Source organism: Salminus brasiliensis, chromosome 10 (genome assembly GCF_030463535.1).
Source record: "Salminus brasiliensis chromosome 10, fSalBra1.hap2, whole genome shotgun sequence".
Lineage (NCBI taxonomy): Eukaryota > Metazoa > Chordata > Actinopteri > Characiformes > Bryconidae > Salminus > Salminus brasiliensis.
The window spans coordinates 30,634,562-30,658,264 of record NC_132887.1 but is presented as its reverse complement, the minus strand read 5'-3'; the positions used below and the strand labels follow the sequence as shown (position 1 = coordinate 30,658,264).

Below are 23,703 nucleotides of genomic sequence, written 5' to 3'. Positions count from 1 at the left end.
CATGTCAGTAGCACTGCAGTACTGCAGAGTGACCCCATTATTCTGACACCATTATGCACTGATTTGCCAAAGCAGGTGTGGGATGATAGTGATACAAGCAGAACTCGGCCACCATGAGGAGAGCTTTGTTTTAATGAACACAGAGAAGTAAAGCCGCTACTTTCAGCAGTTATCAGTGAAGTGATATTCAGTGGATATTCAGTGTTTTTAAGACTGTTTTTCCCCCCGCTGTTTCACAGGCATCTGGTGAAATCTATGAAACATATAGAGGATGCGAGGAGAACTGACTACAGTAGTATAACAACTGTAAGTGATTGAGAATTAAGTGGCATATTAGCATTTATTATAGCATATTTACTGTAGGTATGTGATATGCTGTTAATATCCTCTGCAGTACTACCACTCAGTCCGGGTGTTTGCTGGTCAGGACCCCTCCTGTGTGTGGGTTGGCTGGGTCACCCCAGACTACCATTACTACAGCAGCATGTTTCATCTGAGTAAGAACCGGACTGTTACGGTTACGCTGGGGGACGAGCGAGGCCGGGTTCATGAGAGGTAGGTGTTCAGCTACTGGTTACAGAATTTTTTTCCAATTCCTTTGGTGTGACTGTTCAGGTTATAAAGCCAGCCAGACTAACTCACCCATGTTTTGCAGTGTGAAGAGGAGTAACTGCTACATGGTGTGGGGAGGAGACATCAGCAGCGCTACACACTCATCTAGCAGGAGTAATGTGGATTTAGAGATCGGTTGCCTGATTGATTTGGCTACGGGGTTGGTAGCTTTCACTGTCAATGGCAAAGAGCTTACGACCTCATACCAGGTACTGTTCTTCACTGTGACATGATGTAGTGTTAACTGTGGTTATGCAAATAACTGAGTGGCATATTTAAAGTATTATCTTTTTATATATAATATATGCTGATGAGCCATAACATTATGACTGCTTACAGACAAAGTCGGCAGTGTTGATTATCTTGTACCAACAGCACGTCTCATTAATGTGATTCATCACCAGCTACAGATGCAGTCGATCAGCCAGGACATGTTTGATAGCTCATCTCTGTAAATACAGGCTAAAATCTTAATTTGATTCAAAATACTACTGAAAATTGAATAGCATAACCGCATGCACTGTCAAAACCTTATCTAGACCAGTAATGAAACCAGCTGCCACTGTTCAGCTCTGTGTAAAATGTATTTTTGTTTTTAAAATAAGTCTAAACCATGCCAGTTAGTCTGTGAAAAACAAATAAAGGATCTGGATGTGTTTTGAACATGCTGAGACATTTTTGGGTGTGTATTTACGAAGTCGGGAGCCCAGTGTTTGTTAGCAGGGTTAGCCTAGCTTTTCCCATTGTCTGATCGACTGCGTCCAGGGTAACTGATGAATCATGTTCATTTGATTTTTTGCTGAACTGTTCCTTTAAGTCTGAGTACAGAATCCAGAAGCCTGTGATCTGGTCTTAATTTTGAGTCCTTTGCCCCTGGACTTGGATACCTGTCTGCTTCTGACTATGATATTAGCTGGTCTTACTGCCATTAAAGTGTGTTTTGGCTGTTAATGGTGTGAAATTGGGATGACTAGTGCTGCAGAGCCTCCAGCATTCAGAGGGAAAGTTTTTAATGTGCTCTGTCAGCTTTGTCAGTGATAGATGATGGAAACAGCAGCTTATCCAGACAGAGCTTTGCAAACACTCCAGTGCTGAGTAAGAGCCTTTCAGCTCTGGTCTTGTTGTGCTTGCCTTCTGCTCCCCGTGGCTGATTTCGCTCAGCCTCACGTTCCCTAGCCGTGTAGTACGAGTACACACAGACACACAGACTGAACCAGCTGTCTTTGATTCTTTCTCTGCTTCTCTCTGCCCTACTCTCTCTCTCTCGCACGCTTTCTCTCTCTCTGTCCCTCCGTAATGCTCTATTCAGTCTGGCTGTCTCTCTACCTCTTTTTTTTCTTTCTCCCTGCCTGACTCTCACTCTTTTCTCTATTGCTCTCTCTATCTGACCCTCTATATATCTCTTACACTAGCTCTGTCTTTTTACTTTTTTTTTTTTACTTTTCTCTCTCTCTCTCTCTCTCTCTCTCTGTACTAGATTCTCTCCTCTTTCTCTCCCTACCTGACTCTCTCTGTATCTCTCTTTCTCCCTGTCTCTACCACTCTTTGTACTTGACTCTCTCTCTTTCCTGTTTCTCTCTTCTTCTTACCTCCTCCTTATCTCTCTGTCTGAACCTGTCTTCTCTCTTTCTCTCTTTGCCCTCCATTCTGACTCCCTCTCTCTCTCTCGTTGCACCTAACTCTCTAAACTCCTGCTTTTTTCTACTCCTGCAGTACAAGCTGACTCTTTTAAGGGGACTGATCTCTGTAAATTGGCTTTGGCTGGTACAGGAGCAGCATCTGATGAATCAGAAGTGGCAGAGCTGTGCCTCCTTAGCTTTCGAGTCAACACTCAGGGCAGCCGCATCACTTCAGAGACTTCCTGAGCATTACGCTACAAACATATGAGCTCAGAGGAGAGATACTGTCTCTGATAAAGAGGCCTTAATTGCGGTACTGAGATTAGGCAGTTTTATTTCCTCCCAGTCATTTTAGATGTGTCATTGTCAGCAGCAAATATTGCACGCTCACTCATTTTATCTCTCAGACATACAAAACACAATATATCTACTGCAAACAACTGCACGCAGGTGTTGAGGAGGATCTGAGAAGCTCTGCAGCTGATGTACTAAACGCAAATGAGACATTTGGCCTCCGTGCTATCTCTGAAACTGTATGTTTAGAAGGGTAGAATGTGTTATTCTCAGTACAATGCATGTGTATGATGATGAGGAACAACAGGGACTGGAGATTTTGGAACTAAGGTTTTGGCAGCTAGCAGCACCCATGTGTTTTTCTTCTTCCTTGAACAGGTAGGCCAGCAGAATGCCACAATTTCAACTCTCAAGGCCAAGCTATAGGGCCTTTCACATGCATAATACATGTACAGTATAAATGTACGTTAACAGTATGTGCTCACGGTCCATATTTACTGTGCGCTTTGAACCCGCACTACATTTATACTCCTCTTATATGTTTTGGTGGGAATTTGTCATTAGTCTCATTTTTTTAAACCTGCACCTCACCATTAAAGCCATTGTCTTTTTAGACCTCACTGCAAATTTAAAATCCATGCCTCTACAGGTTTCTTGAATCTTAGGTAATCAATAGGCACATGCAATATTGCTTCTCATAAATGCATATGCACAAATTGAGGTCTTTCCATGTACACAGACCAGAAATAGCCCAGGCAAATGTACAGCTGGTTCAAACAGGGATACCTGTGCCGCTCATTTAAGCTGGCAGTTACATCATTGCATACTTGTAGTTTGCTGGCAGGCACATGCTGAACTATGCTGCTTCTTGTTTTCATGTCTCGGTTGAATAAGAAATCAAAGTCAGGCTCATTTGTTTTAACCAGCTTTGGCATGTGGCTTCTCAGTACTGATGTTAAGATGTGCTGTGTTTGTTGACCAGGTGGAGCCCAACACAAAGCTGTTCCCTGCTGTCTTCGTACGACCCACCAGTCCAAATCTGTTCCAGTTTGAACTGACCAAGATCAAGGTTGGTCCATCCTTAAAATACATTCAGTCTTTTCTTCTCCAAAACAAAGGTTTCCCATTTACATCTCTGTTCATGCTCAAGCCCTGATTGGATAAAACCCTTAAACTTGATCATTTATGTCAGATAACAGTGGGCATATAGCTTTACCAGTCACTAGCGCTGCCTGGCTACCAGGCTTGTACAGCATCACTTACACAGCACTATTACTGCCTGGCTACTGGGCTCATCCAGCATCACTTATGTAGCACTAGCACTGCCTGGCTATTGGGCTCATCCAGCATCACTTATGTAGCACTAGCACTGCCTGGCTATTGGACTCCTCCCAATCATATATTAAAAGCATGCTGTACTAGACTTTGTTTATTTGGCATATACATCTATAAAATGGCCTGATGAATCTCAGTTCAGTACGCTACCAGACAGAGTCACTGTTGGTTTTCATTATCTGCCCACCACAGAGTGCTATGCCGCTGTCCTCAGCCATCTTTAAGAGCGAGCACAAGAACCCGGTCCCCCAGTGTCCACCTCGGCTGGATGTCCAGACTATTAAATCAGTTCTGTGGAGTCGGATGCCCAACACCTTCCTGAAGGTGGAGACAGCCCGGGTCAGTGAAAGACATGGCTGGCAGGTGCAGTGCCTGGAGCCCTTGCAGATGTTGGCTGTGCATATACCAGAGGAGAACCGGTCAGTGCGTGGGCACACATGCACACACATAAATATGAAAGTATATGCGCTCACATGCTGATTGTTGATTTACACCTAGATTTTATTACAAACTATACAAACATGTGTCCGTGATAAAAATAATAACACTATTTATATAGGAATTTACATACACCATGTGCATCCCAAGGTGCTTTCCAATAGACTGCTATTTAGGCAGTCTGTAATGTAATGAAGTGCAAAACAATGTAAAGCTTTAATAAACAAACAGGGCAATGATCTCTTTTTCTGGTCTTCCAGCAAAACATTACAACATACTGGTTGCAGTGAATCTGTAATTTTTGGAACGTCCACGTGCGGCATTACAATAGTCAGTCCTGCTTGTTGCAAATGCTTGTACAAGTGTTTCTGCATCGCTATGCGACAGAAGACACAACCAGTAGTAACATTATTTAAATAGTGAATGAAGGAGAGATCACAGTTCAGTCTTACACCCGGATTATCTACTTACATTTTTGCATTTCACATATGATACAAGAGGGCCTGATCAGCTTTTTTTTTACTAGAATTCAGAACCAAATATCTAATGTTTTCCCTAATTACATTGTAGACAGTTTTGTGCCATCCACAGAGAAATATCTCATATACAACTTACATGTCTGTCAAAAGAGCTCAGGGGACAGATGTATACAGTTATGTCAGCAGATTAGTCTTATGTTTTCTAACCACATTTCCCAGTGGAAGTATGTACATTGAAAACACTAGTGGCCCTAAAACAGACCCTTATAGAACTCCAAAAGAGGCTCTGAAGTTTTTTGATGTGTGATTACTCAGGGTAGCACAAAACTGTCTGTTTGTTAAATAAGATTTAAACCATTAGAAATTCTAATTTGCAGAAACATCTATTTTAATTCAATCCTCATTAGCTTTACTAGACAGGACTCTTAAATGTGAAAAAATATGGCACCCAGAAATGCTAATGTAGCAACTAAATGACATGAGTAAATAAAAACTAATGGGGATCACTTAGCTTAGTCTCATTTGCATAATATAAGATGACCTCCTATTACATTTTCATCATTAGCCAATCTAACCATTTTGGGCACAGATACTGAGCTCGTTCTTGTATGTAATGAGCTAATTAATCCTGTTCATGTGTCAGTTCCTTTCCTGCATGCTCAGACCTGCTAAGAGATGTATACAGTATACAGATGTATACTATAGTAGCTATGCAAATTAATATAGTGTTTTCTAACCACATTTCCCAGTGGAAGTATGTACATTGGAAACAGTAGTGGCCCTAAAACAGACCCTTATGGAACTCCAAAAGAGGCTCTAAAGTTCTTTTGTGGAGGGTTTTTTTTTGTTTTTAGCCACTAAGTGCTAGAAGACTGTGGCCTCAAGATTCTGGAGCCTTTTTTCTTCCACAGCGCCCAAATCAATCAAACCACAATATGAACCACAAATGAGCTGTACTGTAACCACCTCCAGAGTGGACTCAGTTTGAGTTCTTTGTGGATCCGTTTATAGGGTAATTTGACATGTTCACAAATGCAACAGTGTCTTCAGGATGTTCCCTGTTTTAGGAAAGGATAGAGGACTCTGTATTAGGGAACAGAATTAATGATTCCAGTAAATGATTTTGTAACACTTATTAATATGATAATGTTACACTGGTTTGCTCATTAACTGTACTCTGCATCAGTCACAGTGTGACACAGTGTTCTATACGACCACTTAATGTCTGCTAGACTCAGAAAACTGCTCTCTATAAAACGTATCTATGGGTCTTTAGTAAGACTTTTTAATTGAATTAATTTATTGAATTTGAAGTCTTAAAAAGTCCCTTACCCTTTTCATGTTCTCTCCCCTGCGGTCCTAAATATATAACAATGTAATGCCAATTATGCTGAATTTGGAGCAAATAAAAGTGTTGCATTTTTAATCACAGATTGTGTCGCCTCCAGAGATGGTTAGAAAGCATGCAAAGCCATTGCCAAGAATTGTTGAGCCTTCTGCCTAGATTCTGTTGCTCTAATGATCCTTAATGCATTGAATTGTATTTAAAAGCTCTTAAAGGTCTTACAGTTTATTAAATTTGCCTAAATCTGTGCATTTTCTGGACCAGAGGTACTAAACATTTTGGCAGCAGTTTCAGGTGTAAATCAGAAGCATTCTAGCCACAGCTGATGCACAGGCCTAAGCTCAGTTTATGGAAGACGTAATAAAAATAAAAAGGTTGGTAGGCTGGTTCACGGTTCACAGCCACATATATGCATAGCATAGCATGGTTAAAAACCCTGGAACAAAAGCACTGTGATTATTCCCAAGACTTACCAGATTATGTCGCGGCCCTCTGGTCATGTCCTCTCAGCGTCTATGATGTGCTACTAGCAAGATGAACAGATTGTAATCAGGTAGCTTTTAGCCTTGCCTCCATTTGCCTCCCCAGGGTTGGCTTATTTATAGTGTTACTAGTTTAAAAAAAAAATCTACTCTGGACAGTACTCACATGTGGGCATGTGGTCTGTCATTAGCTTGGTGTGTTTGGGCCTTTAAAGGCATGTTGTTGAGGGCCTTTGAGCAGCTGTAGCACCTTAGTATTGGACCTGGGTATCAACCCCACAACCTTGTGATCAGTAACCCAGCACTCTAACCACTGCAGCACTGCACAGCAGACAGTATACAGTGTTACTGTTTCCCAGATTCCATTGTTATAGCTGCAATAGGTAGAATGTAAATAAAATAAAATGTATAAATATTGATATCTGTGCCTTACAGATGTACATATATAAGGCTATTAGGCCCATGTTCTGTTTGCATGTTTAACTACAGCCTTATTAAATCAAACATATAATTTCACATGCATTAAACTGTGATGCACATATCTTTGCGTGTGTGTAGTGATAAAGGCATCATTTCAGTCTCTTCTCCTCTTCCCTTGGCAGTTGTGTGGACATCATGGAGCTCTCTGAGCAGGAGGATCTACGCAAGTTCCACTACCACACCCTAAAGCTGTACTGTGCTCTCTGCGCCCTCGGCAACACCCGCGTAGCCCACGCCCTTTGCAGCCACCTCGACCAGTCACAGCTCCTCTACACCATCGACAACCAGTACCTGTCCGGCATGCTGCGCGAAGGCTTCTACAGCGTTCTAATCTGCATTCATCTAGAGACGGCCAAAGCTGCCCGCCTTATGATGAACAATGAGTTTATTATCCCCGTCACACCAGAGACCCGCAGCATCAGACTCTTCCCAGATGCTTCCAAGCACCATCAGCCTCCAGGTGTTGGGCTAAGCACATCTCTGAAGCCCAGACTTAGTTTTGCGCCACCTTGCTTCATCAGCACGAAGCGCGACCAGCATCTCTACAGTCCTGAAATCCCTCTGGATGTTCTGAGGGAGAAAGCTATCAGCATGCTAACGGAGGCCGTTCAAGGTGGAGGACACCACATCCGAGACCCTGTAGGGGGCAGCGTGGAGTATCAGTTTGTGCCCATTCTCCGACTAATTAGCACTTTGCTAACCATGGGTGTGCTCGCCAGCCAGGATGTTCATAAGATCTTGCTCCTCATCGAGCCAAATGTGTTTGGGGAGCAGAAAGAGGATGGAGTAGGTGAAGCTACAGAGAAAGAGGGGGTGACAGGAGCAGAGGAGAAGGCAGTGGAGGCTGGAGAGGAGGAAGCCAAAGACACCAAGCAGCCCATCAAAGGACTGTTGGAGAAGAGATTGCCCGAGTCAGTCAAACGACAGGTATGAAGAAAGTTAAATTAAATTCTGAGGTAATTATTCAATTAATTTTTAAGCCAGTTGAATTAATTGATTTCATCAAACTAAAAGGACAAGAAGTTTCACACATTAAAAAAAAGAAAAAGCAACATTACTTGTTTTGTTTGTCTTACACTACGGCATCAGTCCACATGCTTTTTTCACTTTCAGTGATAGTTTTGCTTTTCTCAGCTTGTCCAGAAAAACGGATAATTATTTCAGTCCCAATATTAACAAAATTAGCTGGATCGTGTACCGGATAATTTGTCGATGTTTGCAATTTTTGATTGTTGCTTGTATGTTTGACCAAGTTACTTTTTTTCAGACCATTTATTCTCAGGTTCAGCTGCTAGATTTTATTTTGAATTATGCAAAATATTTAAAAATAAGATTGATTACTGTTTGTGTGTTTGACAAAGTCAAATCCTGATGCCTTCAGTCTCTCCCACATGCTGAGGTATATGGTTTTTAATTCAACAATGCTATCGGATCGGTATCGGGTTTCGACCGATATGCAGAGTTTATGTATCTGTATTGGTATCTGAACTAAAAAAGCTGGATCGGTGCTAGTGATGGTGGAAGAGACCGGTAGCCAAGCAGGGCTAGTGCTACATCAGTGATATTGGATGAGCCCAGAAGCAAGAAATAAAAATTTTCCATAGTGTTTTTTTTTTTTTTATATTTTCTCAAATTTTATAATAAATGTAACAAAACAATTACCAAACATGTTAGACGTTTCATTTCTTGAATTGTCATTTAAGAAGGTAAAATATGTTATATGTTGGGTTGAGTGTGGGGCATACAGCTGTCAGCTAATTACCTTTAAGCTAATTATCAGCTAATTACCATTAAGCTTACCTACTAAGTACCATTCAACTAAAAATTATATTTTGTCTTGGTCATGCAAAAGAAAAACAAGAACAACTGCTGGATTCAAATTGTTACAAATTTTAAAACAACAAAAATGTCATTTTTTGCGTAACAGTCGTAACAGTCTCCTTTGGCTGCTCACTGGGGGTCTTAGGTTTTTCATGTCCTCCTATGTTGTTGATTTCTTGTCTTTTTACTAATTACTGATTTGTGACAATAACAGTTGTAAAAATACAAATATATGCTATACAAGTAAATTTTATTTGGTTTAATTAGATTTATACATCACTAACTAATAGACATAAACGTGCAATATACATGTTGTCTTCAATGATATAGTAACGAAACTAAATATTTGTTTATAGGAACAGAGAAAGAAGAAGAAAATACAACTTTTGCCACCAAAAGGATATAACTCTATTTGCACCATGTTTTCTTCACTTTAACCTAACATTTTCATTCAGAGATATGACACCAAGCTTAGCTGAAGAGTTGAATTAACTCTATTATTTAAAAAACAATGCATTTAAATTAAAGCTGAAAGAATTAGTAATTGTGTTCATCTTAACCCCACTATTAAGGATTTTTTTTAATTAACATGAATATTTTACAGAATTATGTTGAGGTAAATAATGATTTATTCATTAAATAAGTTGAATTTAAAGTTTATGTGAAATGTTATGTGGAACCTGTTGAATTAATTAAAGTAAGTTTGTTCAGATATTCTTATTTCATTTCAGTTCTGTTTGTAAAAAAGGTTATGAAACTAAACAAACTTTGCAGTTTTATTTTGCACTGAGTGACGTAAAGGCTCTAATTGTGTTTTCAGTTATAAAGCATTATAACTGTGTTTCTACTATTTCTATAATTCTCTCTATAGATGTGTGAACTTCTTCACTACTTCTGTGACTGCGAGCTGAGGCACCGTATTGAGGCCATCGTATCGTTCTCCGATACCTTTGTGTCAAAACTGCAGTACAACCAAAAGTTCCGATACAACGAGTTGATGCTGGCTCTCAACATGTCTGCTGCCGTCACCGCCAAGAAGACCAAAGAGTTCCGCTCCCCACCACAGGAACAGGTACACTTTTCGAAAGTACCTCCGGCATAAAAAAACTGAATTTCCCTTGCTTTATCAAAATTAAGATGCAGTATATAATATTATGTATTTTCTATGTTTTTTAAACATATATATATATATTGAAATTATACCAAAATATAGAAAATCACTGTTTTTTCGTACATATTCACTATTTGCATATCTCCACCTATTCAGCCTACCACAGAGCCCTGGTCATTTATACTGTAAAAATATATGTGTGTACACAAATGAAAGTTGAGACATGGTCATGTAAAAATGAAACGCTGTCCAAATATTGTGGAAAAATGGACTTTAAGGTAAAATATAAAAATACATAGTAATTATTAATAAGAAGAAATATATAGGATATTCTTACTGTAAATAACTGCTTATATCTTATACTTACGTATTCAGCTATTAACACCAGGACACACTTAAGGAACAATGTAGAATATGGGCCCTTTAAAACGTAAACAGACAGCACAGGTTTTACACCTTTAGGATATGTGTAAGACTGTAGTCCTGGAGGATCACAGTTTTATACATTACTTTGTGACACACCTAAGTAACAAGGCCTTTGTTGGAGTGGTAATGATTCTTAAGTAGGGCTGGATGGTAACAATTAACGATTATATCATGATACTTTCCACTATTTGTACAACAGCTTTTAACAATAAGAAATATACTTACTCTAATTGAATAATAATAACCAAACACTATGTGATACCTCCAGTAGATTCTTCAGTATCATTTTGCAGAACTCACTCTTTGTTGTTGTTCTCCTACAAAAACCTCTCCTGTTACCCTAACCACCACCTTCACATATCAATTTTATGAGTGTTATCATCGACAACATAGTCCTTCTCAAATCTGATGAACAGCTATTATTGGTTCCCCATGAGTTAGCAAGCAAAAGCACTTGTTTATGATGGAGTCATGAATGCATAATATAAAGTTCTTAGGAAACAGCATAATGCTCCAAGGCTTTATTAGCCATATATATATATATATATATATATATATAGTCTTTGTGTCCTTACTCCACAGTGGCCACAAGGTTGCGAGAATTCATTCTCGTCTGGGCTGTCAGTGTTGCTCACCACCATGCTTTTGTTCTCTCTCTCTCTCTCTCTTCCGCGACACACATATCTTCCCAGCTCATAACACCTCAAGGCTGTGGCTAGACTGTATATTCACCTCACACTTCTACACAACACCACTATCTCTCACTGTCTTTCCCTCCCACCCTCTGTCCCTCTCCCAGTCTCTGTTTTTCTCTGTCTGTCTGTCTGTCTGTCTATCTATCTGTTTTTACCCCCTTGGGTGTTTTTCTCCTTTTATTACTTTTATACATTAAATCATGGTCAGTATAATTTGGCTTTTTTGACAAGAATTAAAAAATAAGCTCTTTAATGTCAGTGTAAAAATGGGGATGGTGTGTTTGTGGTGATGGGCACCGTTTGGTGTTCACCTAACATAGTGTCTAGTCTGATGGCCAAAAAGCTCCATTTTGGTCTCATCAGACCAAAAACCCTTCTTCCAGTTGACAGTGGAGTCTTCCACAAACCTTTGGGCGGACTGTAGTGTAGATTTGTCATTGTGTTAATTGCAGGGCAGCAAGTGTCATGTACAGAGTCTCTCCTATCTCAGCTGCTGAAGCTTGTAACTTCTTCAGAGTGGCTTTACTCACTAGTCTTCTTCTCGCATGGTCACTCGCTGTGCTGTGAATTACAAGTGCACTCTTTTCCATTCTTCAGAAGTATCTGTACTTGATCTCGGCCTGCGCTCTTAGTTTCTGGTCTGGACAGACTAATACAAATTTTTCTTCCTTTAATTGATTATCTGTGATTAAACTGGACCATAGCAGCTTCGGTTGGTCTCAGCGGCCAACAGATCTGAGCTCCGGTACTGTAATTTAATGTAAATGTAAATCATTTAGTAATAAAATACATTAACTGCACTTTCACTGTTGAAACAGCTCACTGCCTATCTGTATGTCTGTCTTGCAACAGCTCTCTGTGTATCTGTCTATCTGTCTGTCTGTCCTTCTACAGCTATCTGTGTATCTTCTGATCTGTCTGTCTCTCTATATCCATGTCTCTTTCTATCATGTTACCCCTGTCCAACTCTGCTTGTGTCTCTCAGTACATCTTTCTGTCTGTCCATCTACAGTTCTATCTATCTACCTGTCTGTCTGTCTATCTATCTATCTATCTATCTATCTATCTATCTATCTATCTGTCTGTCTGTCTGTCTGTCTGTCTGTCTATCTCTCTGCAGCTCTCTATCTATTTAACTGTCTGTTCTTCTACAGCTCTCTGTTTATCTGTCTATCTGCCTGTCTGTCTGTCTGTCATTCTACTGCTCTTTACCTATCTAGCTATCTAGCTATCTGTCTCTGTCTGCCTCTTTACCTTCCCTCTTTCTATCTCTGCCTCTCTAACTATCTTTCTTCATCTGTATTTTGCTCTCTTAGATTCTCTTTCACACACACACAAGCATGCATTCACACACACACACCCCTACTCTTTGTTTCTTTTCAGTTCAGTTCAAGATTTTCAAGTTCAAGATGTTTTATTGGCACAACTGTAATGAGTACAGCATTGCAGAGGCTTTAGAAAACAAGATTGTGTGTTTGGAGTTTTCTCTGAGGGCTTCTCTGAAAGTTGACTTTCTGTTTGATACTATTTGATGCTGCATTAGAGGGTTTTCTGCCTTTAAGGTCAATAGATCTTTGCTCATGTATGTGTTATTGTTACTGCAATTCAGTTCTTTTAGTACTGAAGTGTGCTGAAGAGTACTGAGAGGCGTCAGAATAGTATATGTTAGGGTTTTGAGGCATTGCAATAGCACCAATAAATCCTTTGAAATGAGAGTATTTATGTTTTTCTTAGATCAACATGCTGTTGAACTTCAGTATGGGAGAAGACTGTCCATGCCCTGAGGACATACAAGAGGAGCTCTATGACTTCCACAACGAGCTCAGTCTACACTGTGGTAAGATCAGCTTTCAGATCAATTTCAGATCTCAGTCTAGCATGTTGTCATTTTCATTGACAGTCTTTGTGCAGGACATGTGAAAGTTATGAGTAAAACTGTATTAAAGACGAAACAGCAAAGACTTGGAGGCACAGTTGGCTATGCATTAATGAACCAACATTATGCATAAAAGCAGGTCTGCTTATGCACTTCAGCTGAGGCTTTTAAACAACAAATGAACAAAAAATGAAAGAGGTGTAAAATGAGAGGATTTGGCCATGCTTATGTCTCTGCTGTGTGCAGTTACTTTCACTGTAGGACATCCTATCCCGTAATAGATGGGGTATCTCCTAAGATATGTCAAAGTAAGTGTCTGGCATGAGCTCAATACAAACAAGAGTAATACTGTCATAAACTGCAAGTAATTATCACAAACAACAAACTCCAGTGCCTTTTACTGACCCTAAAACAGAGGGTAGAACAGCAGTTTTCCAGTGTATCACCTTGCTCACAGTATCATAATATATCACAATGTATATTATGACACCTTACGCCTTATGAGTCTTACCAGTAAACAGCCCTATCAAATTTGTGTTCTGCTGATTTGCTCATTTTTTGTATCATTTTCTTCAGATCTTCATACGAAATGTTATACAAGAAGGGAAGAACATTAGGAAACACAAAACAGTTTCAAAAATGTAAGATATTGCTACATCATCTAAGTAAGTTTTAGGGGATTGTGATTGGGCAACTCAGTAGTAGGAGTAACTTTCATTTTCATCTTTTGGATCATTCAGAGATGGACAGATCATAACTGGACATTCTCCTGCTTCCCTCAGTTATTATGAAGTCATCCAGGCCCACAAATCTTTCAGGATAACTTGTGTACTTCAGCAATACATACTGTATTTTGTGTTTATCCTGGGTGTCATATAAAGCATTTAGTTAGTTTAGTTAGATTTGAACTTTAAAAGCATCATTGTGCGAGAATTTATTTTTTTCGGGGGCTGCTGGGCTCCCCTTTTTACAGTGTAATTCACTTTTATGCCACTGCTGTGAATACAGATTGCGGGAGTTTACACAAATATGGCTCAACTTACACAGGGTTAAGCAATTCCATGAGCTCGTGCAGTCAGATAGATTTGTGCCAGGTAGCTGTGCAGTATCTGGCGTGCCAGACCCAGAGTAGCAATGACAGAGATGCCGTTCTCTCTAATTTTTGTCAGTAAAGCATCACAGTGGTTTTAAAGCTGTTGTTTTAAGGTACAATTTCTACATAATGTTGCTTTAAGTGTGACATATGCAAATAGAAGAAAGGAAAGAGCAGTTGTGTATTGTATTTAGATACACAGCACTGAATCTAATTACACAATTACCTAGTGGATTACACTGTTACATTTTGATTCAATATAGTTGAGACTGTCCTTAATAGTTTAGTAGTGTGTATTTAGATGTCAAACACTGTCATCATTACAAAAGGCAGAAACAACAAGACTGAATTACCAAATTCAGATGATAATTAAGCTCCTCATATTGCGAGCAACTTACTTTTAAAAGGGTAATTAAATGAAACACTAAACTCCAGTAAACCAAGAAAATCATAACACCTTATTCCTTCTGAAAACACTAAGTATTTAGATCTAATTGAAATAAACAATCTGGCTGATTGCATCTAGTTACAGTAATAACACAAACCATCACATCTGACACTTAGTCTTACTGTATGTGAGTGAGCAAGGTTCCAATTTTTTTTTCTCCCTCTCTTAACATCTATTCAGCTGAAAGCCTTTCTCTCATAGTACTTGGCCGAGAGTTTTGACGTCATAGCTGTTGTCTTAAATAATTGAAAAGGCTCTGGCCCCATCTGAGGTGGGGAGGAGGGGTTACAATGAAATGACAACAACAACGGTATCTGTGCAGATCATCCACAACTGCACACCACTCAAAGCTCAAAGAGCAGAGAAAGAAAGCAAATGAAAGAGAGAATGCTTAGCCTGAAGACAAGGGCACATATGCTGTATTAATCTCACTGACATTTCTAAAGAAAGTCTGCGGTGTGTGTGTATTGCTGCAGGTATTCCTATGGTGGAGGAGGAGGAGGAGCAGGACACCTCCATTAAAGGACGCCTGCTGGCTCTGGTATACAAGATCAAGGGACAGCCACACAGAACGGAAGTGACGCCGACGGAGAAAGAGCAAGCCACTCCTTGTAAGAAGCATTTCACACGATATGGCATGTGTGATAATACGTGGCAAAGACCCATCTGTTTTTTTTTTATTATTCTTCATTCAGCTGATACCTTAAAGCGATAGTTCAGGGAAAGCCACATTTACATTCCCCCAGATATAGTCGATCAGCTGAGCAGGGGTGTGACAGTTTGAGTTTTTCATGGTATGATTACTCGCATTATCCTTCAACATATTGAACTCAGCACACATTGATTACCTTTACAACCCTTAGAGTGAAACCCACTTGTCTTGCCATTGAAGGAGAGATTGAAAGGGAGAAGGAGCAGTTGCATCATAGACGTAGATATGAAAAGCTGATGTGGTTTGTGGTCAGCCGTAGCCATATCTATTTCAGCATCCCTGTAGTATTACAAAAATAGGAGGTTCACTTGAGGGTATGGCTTAATTTCAGAAAGACAGTAGCATTTGGCAAATTTAAGCAAACTTACACCATGCGCCCTTGTATTACTGCCTTTGTAGGGATTTTGCAGCTGGCTACTGCTATACCCACATCCAGCCCTGACTCTAACCTTAACTTTAGCTACCAAAAATCATTTTTATTGAGAAATCAGGGCTGTGAAACACCAAATAAATACTCAATACTCATATTTATTTGTGTATTTGTATTTGTATTGTCATTTACAACCTGATGGCACAAAGCAGCTTTACCAAAATCCTGAAAAATCCAGACACAAAGGAACTAAATAAAATAATACATGTAACTCCAAGTGAGCAAGCCAGAGGTGACTGTGGCAAGGAAAAACTCCCTCAAAACTGGAGAAAGAAATCATGGGAGACTTACAAGGGGTATCCCAACCTTCCCTGGTCAGGAGGACTAATAAGTGCTATGAAGTCACCTTAACACCACATACGTTCATTGGTTCTGCAGGGGTGTACTGATATAATCACTGATGTGCTTAGCAGTGGTAATAGTAATGCTGAATCAGTCCCATCACACAGTACATCAATTGTTGCTACATCATGATGACATATATGAATATTTCATTTGCTCAATATTGACCCTAAAGAAAGTTTGTTCCCATTAAAGGAACAGTGCGTTTTGTTATAGCTGTATGAGTGGACCAAATTGTACATTTAAATGTGTACTGTATAGGGTTTCCACTGATGCCTATTTTTTAATGATTAATCTATAGATTATTTTATCAATTAGTTGATTTATGCCAATGATTAATTTCCTTTTAGGTTTACAAAGCTACATAGCTTTTAGTTTGAACTGTATGTGTAGTTTAAGTGTATGTGCTTAAAATAATGACTAAATAGAGTAATTAGACATGGTTTATATCCAGTCAAGCCCAAAGCACACAAACACACAAGTTAACTCCGTCAATCAACATAAAAGTCCAGATTCCAGCCTTAACGTTTTCTTAGTCTTATTCATTGGTAGTTCTAAGGCAGCAGGCAGACAGATTTATCACTGTAATAACAAGCGCATTTAGCGGCTAAAAGAACTGCGGATTAAAAAAGCTTCCCTGCCAATGGTTAACATAATCTGATTCATAATAGTTGTGACGTTATTATGGACAGAACAGTGTCAAAGTACACGGTCACCAGTGTCGGTGGCGCAAGAGGTTTGAACAATGAGCAGTGTGGGTGGTCCAGGTGGGCACACTAGGTATTAACCGGCCTAAAACATGACTGGATAACTCTTGTGGTGGGTTTATCATTTTTGGCGGCCCATCGTCTAGACTAGTGCCTGAGTGTTTTCTCTTCAGGTGCTTGTGTATCCTTCGAGTGCTGCTGTGCTATGCCTTTCTGTTTAATGCTAATTTCAGGTTCTCTCATACTTTTGATGTCTTAGGACTCTGCTGCAGCTCCAATTGTTGTTTATTTGTTTTGTTTTTTGACTCAACTGTAGCTCTGAATGGAGCCAACCGTTCAGAAAGGACTGATCTGATGGAGCAGTTACGTAGTGGTCATGAGGAAAACTTTTATTTGGTTCTGTGTTGAAAAGTGTTTTAGAGACCTAAAAAACTAAAGCCATGAGAACAAGAACAATTAAAATAAATTAAAGCAATGTGGCTTAAAATAGTGATGTCAACTCATTTTTAACACCATCGACTATGGTGTAAGCGTGGCAGCCCTAGTGTTTTATTATTATACACATTGTTTTTTTGCAAACAATTATTTTATTCTATTTTTTATATATTTCTTAAACCTGTGTGTTTTGTTATAGCTGTATGAGTGGACCAAATAATCTGTTTTATTTTACACACTATGTTCAAGGTATGAATGCAGGTCGCACATGAAGCTGAACATTGGTTTTCCATTTTCATCACCAGTGTTTATTAAGATCAACAGTGGCTACGTGTGGCTCCAACCATTTACTGTATATATCATATATGTCCTTCATACAGTCAGTGGTTTAACTCCTCCCTGATTGCAGCCTCTTGCCTTTGTTAATACAGGTTGTAGGTTCTTAAGGGGAACTGTAGAGCCACTTAATCAAAAGCTGTATTTAAGTGAGAGCTCTACAATGGAGCTACAGGGCTACTGTTTCAGTACTGTTTGTACATGTATTGATGCTCTTGCCAAAAGCTCTTGTGAATGTGAGCACACACAAAACACTAGTTTAAGGCTTATTGTAGTGTTACAGATCAACAACAACATGACGTTTCAGAGTAGAGTTCTTAGTTAGGACTGATTCTGGTAGTAGTTTCTTTAGTAATCTACATAATGGACCTCGCAAAGCCTGTAAATGAGCACCCATTAACAACAAACCCCTTTCCAGATTCAGCATTACTGCATCTACACCACATTTGTATTCATGTTTAGTCGCAATGGCTACTGTCGTCCTCATGAAATATTCATTTGCATTAACCTACACCAGTGAATTATTTTATATGACAGTCAGCACTGTGACAGATTCCCACTGGATTTCTGTACAAAGGCTAGAAGAGCTATTTGGATTCTATAAACATACAAGCATTTTATTAGGAACACAGTCTACCCATTCGTGCAATTATCCAGTCAGCCATGCGTGTGGCAGCAATGCAATGCATGCAGTCATGCAGATATGGCCCAGCAGCTTCAGGTGTGCTCACACATACTAAAATCTGAATGGGGAACAACGTGAGGACTTGTCTGTTCTGTGTCTATCTAGTACAGAGCCAAAATAGCTTGTTCATTCATCTGCATTTCAGAGAGCCACAGGGTGGGGGCGCTGTGGGAGCTCACTGATTGGGAATGTCATGCTCTAAAAACAGGTGGGAAAAAAGGACAGGCCCAGGAGTTGTTAGTTTTTCGCCAAACGACCAGTCTACTCAGTGTGCCTCAGAACAGCAGAGACGGTCTCAATTTGTAGTTCTGTTTCTCTCAACATCGTTTGCATGTCTTCGCTCTCTCAGGCATGAGTTTTTTTGTTGTCATTGCTTTGGTCAGTTAATCAACATCAGCTGCACTGGGCTGTCTGATACTCTGTGTATCTGTAGCCGAACTAGCTAAGCAAACGCTTTCGACCCCAGTCGCTCAATCCAAATCATTTCCCGTTCATACATGTTGTTTCTGTCAGCCAGAATTGCAAGCTTATCTGACGGTATGGAAGCCACATAAATGTAGAGCCATCTGTACTTATGCTACCCCCTGCCCTCTTTAATAGCTTATATTATGGTAATATTTTGAGACAGTATGGCGGTATGAAAGTAGTGGATGCTGCCTAACCCTACTCTTTGATTGTTGGTGCTAGGCCGGCTGGTTTTTCTACAATCTGGGATTTTCATCAACAGAAAACTCTTTAAGCTATATTTACATAAACTACTACTGTTGTGATACATGACACATAACAGGTCATGGCCCAGTTTAGCTCTTATATTTACTCATATTTGTCTGCTGTTACTAATAAACAACTAGTTTATTTACAGTTTAGGATGTAAAGTGCCTATGGTCTGCTTTGCAGAGGGTGGATCACCTGTTTACTCTCACAACAGTTTACCACAACGTGAAACCAATTACAAAGCACTCAATGCTATCAGTTCATCGAGGAGGTGCATTGTCGTAGCAGCAGCATTCACAGATGCCATGTCCTGACAATCGATAGGCGACAAAGAATGGCTGGTTAATTTTCTTCCTGCAGTCAAACGAAAGGAAAAGCTCTTTGTCTTTGAGGCATCAGTTGTGTCATGTGTCTGATAAATCAATACAACGGCAGCTCAACAATCTGCACATCTCAGATGTTACAGCAGGAAACATATGAGTTTGTCTAACGACATCTGAAATTGTGCACCCAGCTCTAACTGTCGCTTATAGACCACCTTGTGCTGGACTGCATGAAATCGAGCCATGTACTGCTGTTCTGTTGCCATAGTTGAGACCTGCATTGTTTACTCACAAGCAAAACCTTAAAAGTCCAACCACACTGCAAATATGCTAAAGCACTCCAGCTGGCAGCGTCCGGGAGAGATTCTCAAAGTAGCTGAAGTTAAATTTGGGCTGAAATATGTCCCAGCAATGCAGAGACACTGAAATCCAATACTCCCCAGACTTTTAACACCAGTCTTCAAGGGTCATGCAATACCCATCTATTGATCTCTTCAGGGACATCAGCAGACAGTCTGTGTCTGAGTCTTTGCAGCAAAGAGTGTGTGTGTGTGATTACTCTTGGGTAACAGCAAGTCCTTTTGTGTGTTTATCCTCTGTTTGATCTCTCACATGATTGATTGCAGCTGTGGACTAAGGGGTCGCCAGGTTCGTGGACAGCTGCGTTTCTGTAATTGCCTGGGATTGGAAGAGTGAGTGTGAGGGTGTGAAAAAGTGCAGTAAAGACTTTGCTAAATGAATGATGGCTTTAAGGCATCCCTCTAGGCCCTGAGGAGATGCTCATTTACATCGTCTCGTGATCCATCTCACAGTGCTGCAAAGGCAAATGTTACTGCTCATTAAAAAGTCGCGAACACCTTGCCGTCATGGTGGTGGCGTATTAGTGTGTTGCACTGGTACTAGTGGATCAGGCGCTTGTTGTTGTTGTTGTTGTTGTTTTTACATATTTTAACAACTAGACATTTGAAATACACTTGAACAATATTAAGAGATTTGTAAAATGTAATTACAATTGGCTGAAATAACTTCATTGAGACATCTCATATAATGATACCAGGCTCTGACATCAACTGTGACGTTTCAGCTTTAGTTTTTAGACAGATGATTCTACATTTTCCTCAAGCGCTCTCCAGGCTCTAATGCTAAAGCAGCCCCAAACCATGACATTTCTGTTCTGAGATCTTTTTAAACTTCTTCACAGACTCTTCTGCATCTGCAGTCGTGCATGTGTGTGTGTGTGTGTGTGTGTGTGTATATGCGCGCAAAAGGGTCGTTATTACTTGTACGGTCCATCGTAGATGCTCAACTAACATTCAGATAATTATCTGTTAAATGGAACTGAGCTGGAATTATTCTCTTTTGAATGTGATCCTAAACCTAACCCTAACCCTTACTTTAACCTGACCCTTTTAGGGTAAGGATTAGGGTGAGATTTAAGGTTTAGGTTAGGGTTTTAATGCATATTCAAGGTAGGGTTAGGTGTAGGGTTAGATTCCTTAGAGAACTGTTCATATTTGTTAGTTGCACACTGATATTTAGTTAATGGTATTGAATGTTAGGTGAGCATCTACGAGGCATCTGTAATGGACCATTCCAATAAAGTGATACCCAAAGGTCTGCATAGGGACAAGGAATCAGCAACCGAACTTGGCACCCGTTAGTTTAGGTTGAGTTTCGGCAGCTCTGTGTCCTCTGCAGCGTTAGTCAAATGAACAGCAGTGTTTTTCATTTACTTTGTCTTCCTCACTATTCATCATCTTGGCAACTAAATGGACTTTTTCGCTTTTTGTTTTAGCTTTTGGGATATTAGCTTAGCAACCAGAAGAAAATGCTGTTTTATTGAGAATCAAACCTTTACACCAGATCAAAAGGAAGATACATGGAAAGGAGCATTTTAAAGTGTATTCCAGTCTGCTTGATTAGTTTATTAATCACAAAAGTACTCATAAAGTACCTGAAAAATGAAAATTGAAAAATTGTGAAATCAACCGTTAATTGAAATTAAAAAATTAAAATTTCTTTTTTTCTCGTTTTGAACAAAGTTTATTTGTTAATTCGTTGATATAACTGTAACAAGTGCTACAAGGACACATTTGGCCTGCTAATCACCCCACCCCGTTACCACCCGTTATAACATTAAAGAACAATTCCCTTTTAAAAATCAGCCAAATGCATTTGCCAGCTTGCGCAGAGTGTTTGTCTGGCCTAAGACTGTTTACAAGCAGATGTTGATCCACCTTAAACCTCGACATTTTAAAGGGGTTAATGTCTTTGGTGGCGAGCACTTTTGAGGTGATTCATTATGATGTGATGAAATAGCTTTTGCCATCTGGGCGGGTCTGGCTCTTGGTCGGAGGATTCCTTCTTTTTAGCTTTGCTTACCCAAGCATACACTTAAGCACATTTGCGTGCACACACACAGACAAGCACACACACACATCCTCCAGCAGGGTGGTACTGAGTGTCTCATCATACCCAGCGAGTCCAATTACGTTTAGCTGAAGTTTTATGGTCCCGTTGGGTCCTGAGCTCAGCATTGTTTCTCCACCTGTTCTCCCTCAGGTAGTCCTGCATGATGGCAGCATCTAATAGGTCATCTCCGTAAAAAGCGTATTTACTGCTTTTGTGATGTGACTGGCTAAAGGAATGTAATTGAAGGATGATTGACAAGTGACCCTAGCTGTCATTTGTCTCAACAAGTGAGTGATTACCTCTGGCAAACACTGAGCAAACATCCACAGTGCAGGCTAGAAAAAGTAAATGAACCCTTGAATTTAATAACCTGTAGATCCCCCTTTAGCGGCAGTCACTATTAAACGTTTCCTTCTACAAATAAGATTTGAACAGCTTTGAGAAGAGATTTTGGAAGTGTTTCAGCTCATCAGTGTTTCTGGGATGTGTGCACAGCCCTTTTCAGGTCATGCCTCAGCATCTCAGAAGAGTTGAGGTCAGAACTCTAAACTTTCTAAAATGCAAATCTTTATTTATTTTATGCTTTTGGTTGTTGTGTTGTTGTATCACCCAACATCTCTTCTGCTTACGCTTACATTTTCCTTTACAATTCTTTAAATTAATTCCTCATGCAATGATTGCAGGGGTGTTCAGGCCCTGAGTCACTTGTTTCCTCTGCACACAATATTGCTAAAGCATTGTGGAACATCTGGCTTATATTGGGCAAACTTGAGATGGACCACAATGAATGTTTTTTGGACAACAGTGGCCTACTTTGTAGTGTTCTTTCATGAACACCATGCTTGGGTTCAGTGGGCAGTGGTGGTTAAGCGGTTAGCGCTCCAGGCTATTATTGACAGGGTTGTGGGTTCGATACCCAGGTTTGGCAATCTGCCACTGTTGGGCCCTTGGGAAAGGCCCTTTACCCTCTCTGCTCCCCGGGCGCTGGAGTTGGCTGCCCACCGCTATGTGTGTGTCTGCTCACTGCCCCATACATGCACCTTTAGCTTTTTTACCTTGTTCAGTGCTTTTCTAATGGTGGACAGTTTGTAGAGTCATCTATAGGTTTGTTGCTGTTAACAGTAGGTTCTTTCTGCTGACTTTCAGGATTGCCCATCCTTTTGGAGGGATTTTAACAGAATATGCACTCCAAAGGAGAGTAGCAACAGTCCTGAAAGTTCTCTATTTGTACACAGTTTGTCTAACAGTGGATTCATGTACACTGAGGACTTTGACAAGGCTTTTGTAGCCCTTTCCAGCTACATGATGTGTCTCTAAGATCTTCTGTAAGTTGCTGGCATTGAGGTGTGGTTCACACAAACCAGTCTTCTTTGGGAGGAGTAGATTTATTAGTAACCAGACTTTGCCTTTATATTTAGCAGTTAATCACCACTAAGAGCATAAACTGTCATGATCTACACGGTCTGACAATGAGGGGGAACACTCGCAGGGGATGGACCAAAGTGAGAAGTTTATTGAAAGCAATAAACAGCAAAATCAAAAGACAAAGCAGCAAACGTTACTAGGGAAAAAGGGGTGAACAGAAACACAACCGTGACAAACATATGTGGGCAAAACAAAAAAGCACACCTGAGGCTGGCGAGACACAAGAGTGCGTGAGTGATCAGCCGCCAAACCTAAAAGACTGAACCGATCCGGTAGTGGGGCTCGCTACCTTGAGTACTGTGCATACGTGTAGCTCGCTACCTGAGCTCTTGACCCTGAGCACACTCCGTGAGTGAAGCTCCGCGAGATAAGCTCACTATCCTGAAGTAGACCCTGAAGGATCCTAAGGTTCAATCCGTATCGCTGGTTAGCTCAGTACGCTAAGCTAGCTACGGCTGGGAAAGTGTGTGTAATTCTCGGCAACCAGCAGCTGACACTAGCCCTCCTTAAATATGCCAGCCACAGGTGGAACGTATTACAGAAAACACATGACACAAGACACATGACGCAAACACAAACGAGAACCATGATGGAGACGATGAGTGTCAACGTAAAAGTCTGCGTCAAC

The 23,703-nt window shown here is 40.2% G+C and overlaps 1 protein-coding gene across 6 annotated transcripts in view; it reads left to right on the top strand.

Moving 5' to 3' along the window:
* LOC140564380 (ryanodine receptor 3-like) overlaps positions 1-23,703 on the top strand; it is a 232,948-nt gene that overhangs the window by 125,798 nt on the left and 83,447 nt on the right. For all 6 annotated transcript variants that reach the window (XM_072689791.1, XM_072689790.1, XM_072689788.1 and 3 more), the window contains exons 30-38: positions 240-306; positions 395-555; positions 656-821; positions 3,508-3,594; positions 4,053-4,279; positions 7,207-8,011; positions 9,777-9,977; positions 12,872-12,974; positions 15,031-15,165. In XM_072689791.1, coding sequence (XP_072545892.1) covers positions 240-306; positions 395-555; positions 656-821; positions 3,508-3,594; positions 4,053-4,279; positions 7,207-8,011; positions 9,777-9,977; positions 12,872-12,974; positions 15,031-15,165 — 1,952 coding nt within the window. The remainder of the gene's footprint in view (positions 1-239; positions 307-394; positions 556-655; positions 822-3,507; positions 3,595-4,052; positions 4,280-7,206; positions 8,012-9,776; positions 9,978-12,871; positions 12,975-15,030; positions 15,166-23,703) is intronic.